The sequence below is a fragment of the Mastomys coucha genome, unplaced genomic scaffold (assembly GCF_008632895.1).
Source record: "Mastomys coucha isolate ucsf_1 unplaced genomic scaffold, UCSF_Mcou_1 pScaffold15, whole genome shotgun sequence".
In the NCBI taxonomy this organism is placed as follows: Eukaryota; Metazoa; Chordata; class Mammalia; order Rodentia; family Muridae; genus Mastomys; species Mastomys coucha.
In genome coordinates, this window is record NW_022196897.1 from 150,465,127 (window position 1) to 150,468,144 (window position 3,018).

Here is a 3,018-nt window from a genome sequence, read left to right on the forward strand (position 1 = left end):
CATCTCTGTAGCCACTAAAGTCACCTTTTTCAGCAATGCATTTCTTATTAGAGTCTTTCTTGGTAGGCCATCCTAATAACAAAGTTTGGGCTCTTCCTAGAAAGATAGTTGTGAGCTTTATCAAGAGCCTGTCCACAAAATCGTTCATGAATGTGTTTCCTGGAGAGCAAGTGGGAAAGTCCAGTCAGCTTCATGTGAGGACGGCTGTAGCTCCATAATAAAGTAGGTGTACAGAAGACATATGACAGAACGTTCATAAGAGACAGTAAGTGAATGGATAACAAACATTAACAGCGCTCACCACCATTAGTAAGGAAAATGCAAATTAGCCCTCTAGTGACATCATCCTATGGATCACTGCGTCCCAAACCTAACAACACCAGGTGTGAACCAGGATGTGGTGCATCAGAGCTCTTGTTGTGTTTGAGGTTTTTGTCTGTCTGTCTGTTTGTTTTCAGATGGAGTCTCACTACATCGTTGGCTGTCCCAGAACCCACTATGTAGAGCAGGCTGGCCTTAAACTCAAGAGATCCAACCTGCCTCTCTGCCTTAGAGTGCTGGGATTAAAAGCATGCACCACTACACATGGTTAAACTCTCCTGTTTTTTTAATAGAAAAATAAAATGACAGATGTTGGAGAAAGATCTGACAGTTTCCTGTACTTTCTCTTTGCTCCAGCCATCCTACTCCCTAAATATTCTCCCAAGGGACATGATAAACCTAAGTGTACAAAGCAACTTGTACAGACTGTAATCAGCCTTGTCTACTGTAACCAAAACTGCCAAGCACTCCGATGCCCATGGAGTTTCTCCAGTGGAGAAACTGGCTTATCCATACAACGTTAGCACTGCACAGCAGTAAATAACCTTATACACATGAGAACATGAGGCCAATCAGCACTGTATCCCTAGAGATGAGAAACGGATGTAGAGCCAACTCCCATGAAGCTATGGTTTCTGCCTCCAAACCACAATGTGGTTTCAAAATCATTCCTTTCAGGAAAGAACACACAAGACCTTATACTATGCTATCATTTATGTTTAGTCCTAGAATGGATTAATCTATTACAAGAACATCTGCTTGCCTCTAGAATGAGCTCTGGAGACAGATGTTGACACGAAAGAGGCATTAGACTATTTTCTGCGACTTTAGGTTTAAATTTGGGGCTTCTCTCCCAACACACATTGCTATGGCGAGTATAAACCCAAGGTCCCATGCCTATGAGGTACTCTGCTACTGAGTTAGCTACATCCCCAGTCCCAGTTCTTAGGAACATTATCTCTGTAAGATTTGGAGTTACAATGTTATATATATTAATCAAAACTCAGCTAATTTTGTGAGAGAATTTTGAACAAAACAAAATTCTGAGAATGCAGGATATCCATGTGTGAAATTTACTCCGCGATGGCATCAAAGCTAAGATAGATGAGAGGGCTTGTTGGTGTGTGCCCATAGCAACATGTTCATGGTGGAATTAATTTACATGGTTGGAGAAACATGTTTATTTTAAGAGCTGCTCATTCTTTCAATTTTTGCCATGCACTTTGAGTTATTTATTTTATTATGTTAATTTTTTATTAAGACCACAGGGAGGGGGTAGGACAGCTCTGCCTTCAGAGTTGCCAGCTAGGTTTAGAGCCAAGTAAATTGATAGAGACACTAGACGGTTCTAGCTCACGCCTGTTTGGTACTGGGATGGCCATGCTGCATGTCGAGCACTTCCTAGCTGGTGGATGCACCTCGAGGTGCGTGCGCCCTCAAGCCAGCTTTTCCCCGCCACACACCCTTTCACGCTGGGTCGGCAAAATCCGTAATTTGTGGATCAACGTCCGTGTCCCTCCGGTAACCTCGGAGTGGCTTCCGGGACGGCACCGGAAGCCCTCTCTCACCCGCGCTTCCTATTGGATGACCGCCTTTGGTGGGCGCGGGCGATGCTGGGAGGCGGAAGCGGCCGTAGGTATGGCGGCTGCCGTGCCGCTCGGTTTACCGTGGCTGTTGCTGTTGCTGGTGGGACAGGGCTGCTGTGGCCACGCGGAGGGCCCACGCGATAGCCTGCGAGAGGAGCTCGTTATCACTCCGCTGCCTTCCGGCGATGTGGCGGCCACATTCCAGTTCCGCACGCGTTGGGATTCGGATCTGCAGCGGGAAGGAGGTGAGTTCAGGACCTGAGGGAAATTTCTGCAGCACCTTGCTTCGTTCCTAAAGAGAGCTGTCTCAGGGAGCGGGGCCTGGGTCGCCACTCACCTGCCTTGGTTTCTTCAGTGTCCCATTACAGGCTCTTCCCTAAAGCCCTGGGACAGTTGATCCCCAAGTACTCTCTGCGGGAGCTCCACCTGTCATTGACGCAAGGCTTTTGGAGGACGCGTTACTGGGGGCCACCCTTCCTGCAGGCTCCATCAGGTGCAGAGCTCTGGGTCTGGTTCCAAGACACTGTCACCGAGTGAGTTCCTCCCTTGAGGCCTGTTACAGGCCGCGGAGGGGTGTGGCAGGGAAAGTGTCATCTTGCCATTGGCCTTGGGATCAGCTACCGAGTTAAAACTGATTTTGGAAGTAAGAAATAATATTATAGGGCTGGAGAGATGCCTCCGTCAGTAAGATGCTTGCTATTCAAGCTGGAGGACCTGAGTTTAATTTCCAGAACCCACATTAAAAGTCGGGTTGGTGATACCGGCCTGTAATCCCATATTAGCTCAGGGGTGGAGAGGAGGGGGAGGTTTGCTGGACAAGCCAGTATACTTGAATCAGTGACTTCTAAGTTCAATGACAGAACTACCCCCACAAACAAACAAACAAACAAAAAAACCAAAGTACAGAGGGACTAAAAGAGACATATGTTGTTGACTTCTGGCCTCCATAGCAATTTGCATCAGTATGCATGCACATACAACACGAAGAAATTACATTACCACTGAGTGACATTCTTTACTTTGCTGAGGGAACATGAAAAGTTCCAAGTCTGACATGGCATTTCTTGAGGCAAATAGCAGCAGGTGATTGGTTCCTGTTATTGGGATGTAA

At 46.9% G+C, this 3,018-nt stretch overlaps 1 protein-coding gene across 2 annotated transcripts in view; it reads left to right on the top strand.

Moving 5' to 3' along the window:
* Positions 1-1,914: 1,914 nt before the first annotated feature.
* Pigt (phosphatidylinositol glycan anchor biosynthesis class T) overlaps positions 1,915-3,018 on the top strand; it is a 9,967-nt gene continuing 8,863 nt past the window's right edge. Inside the window, exons 1-2 of one of the 2 annotated variants that reach the window (XM_031372710.1) lie at positions 1,915-2,152; positions 2,263-2,440. In XM_031372710.1, coding sequence (XP_031228570.1) covers positions 1,960-2,152; positions 2,263-2,440 — 371 coding nt within the window. In that variant the 5' untranslated portion in view covers positions 1,915-1,959. The remainder of the gene's footprint in view (positions 2,153-2,262; positions 2,441-3,018) is intronic. The other variant, XM_031372711.1, reaches the window with a different exon arrangement.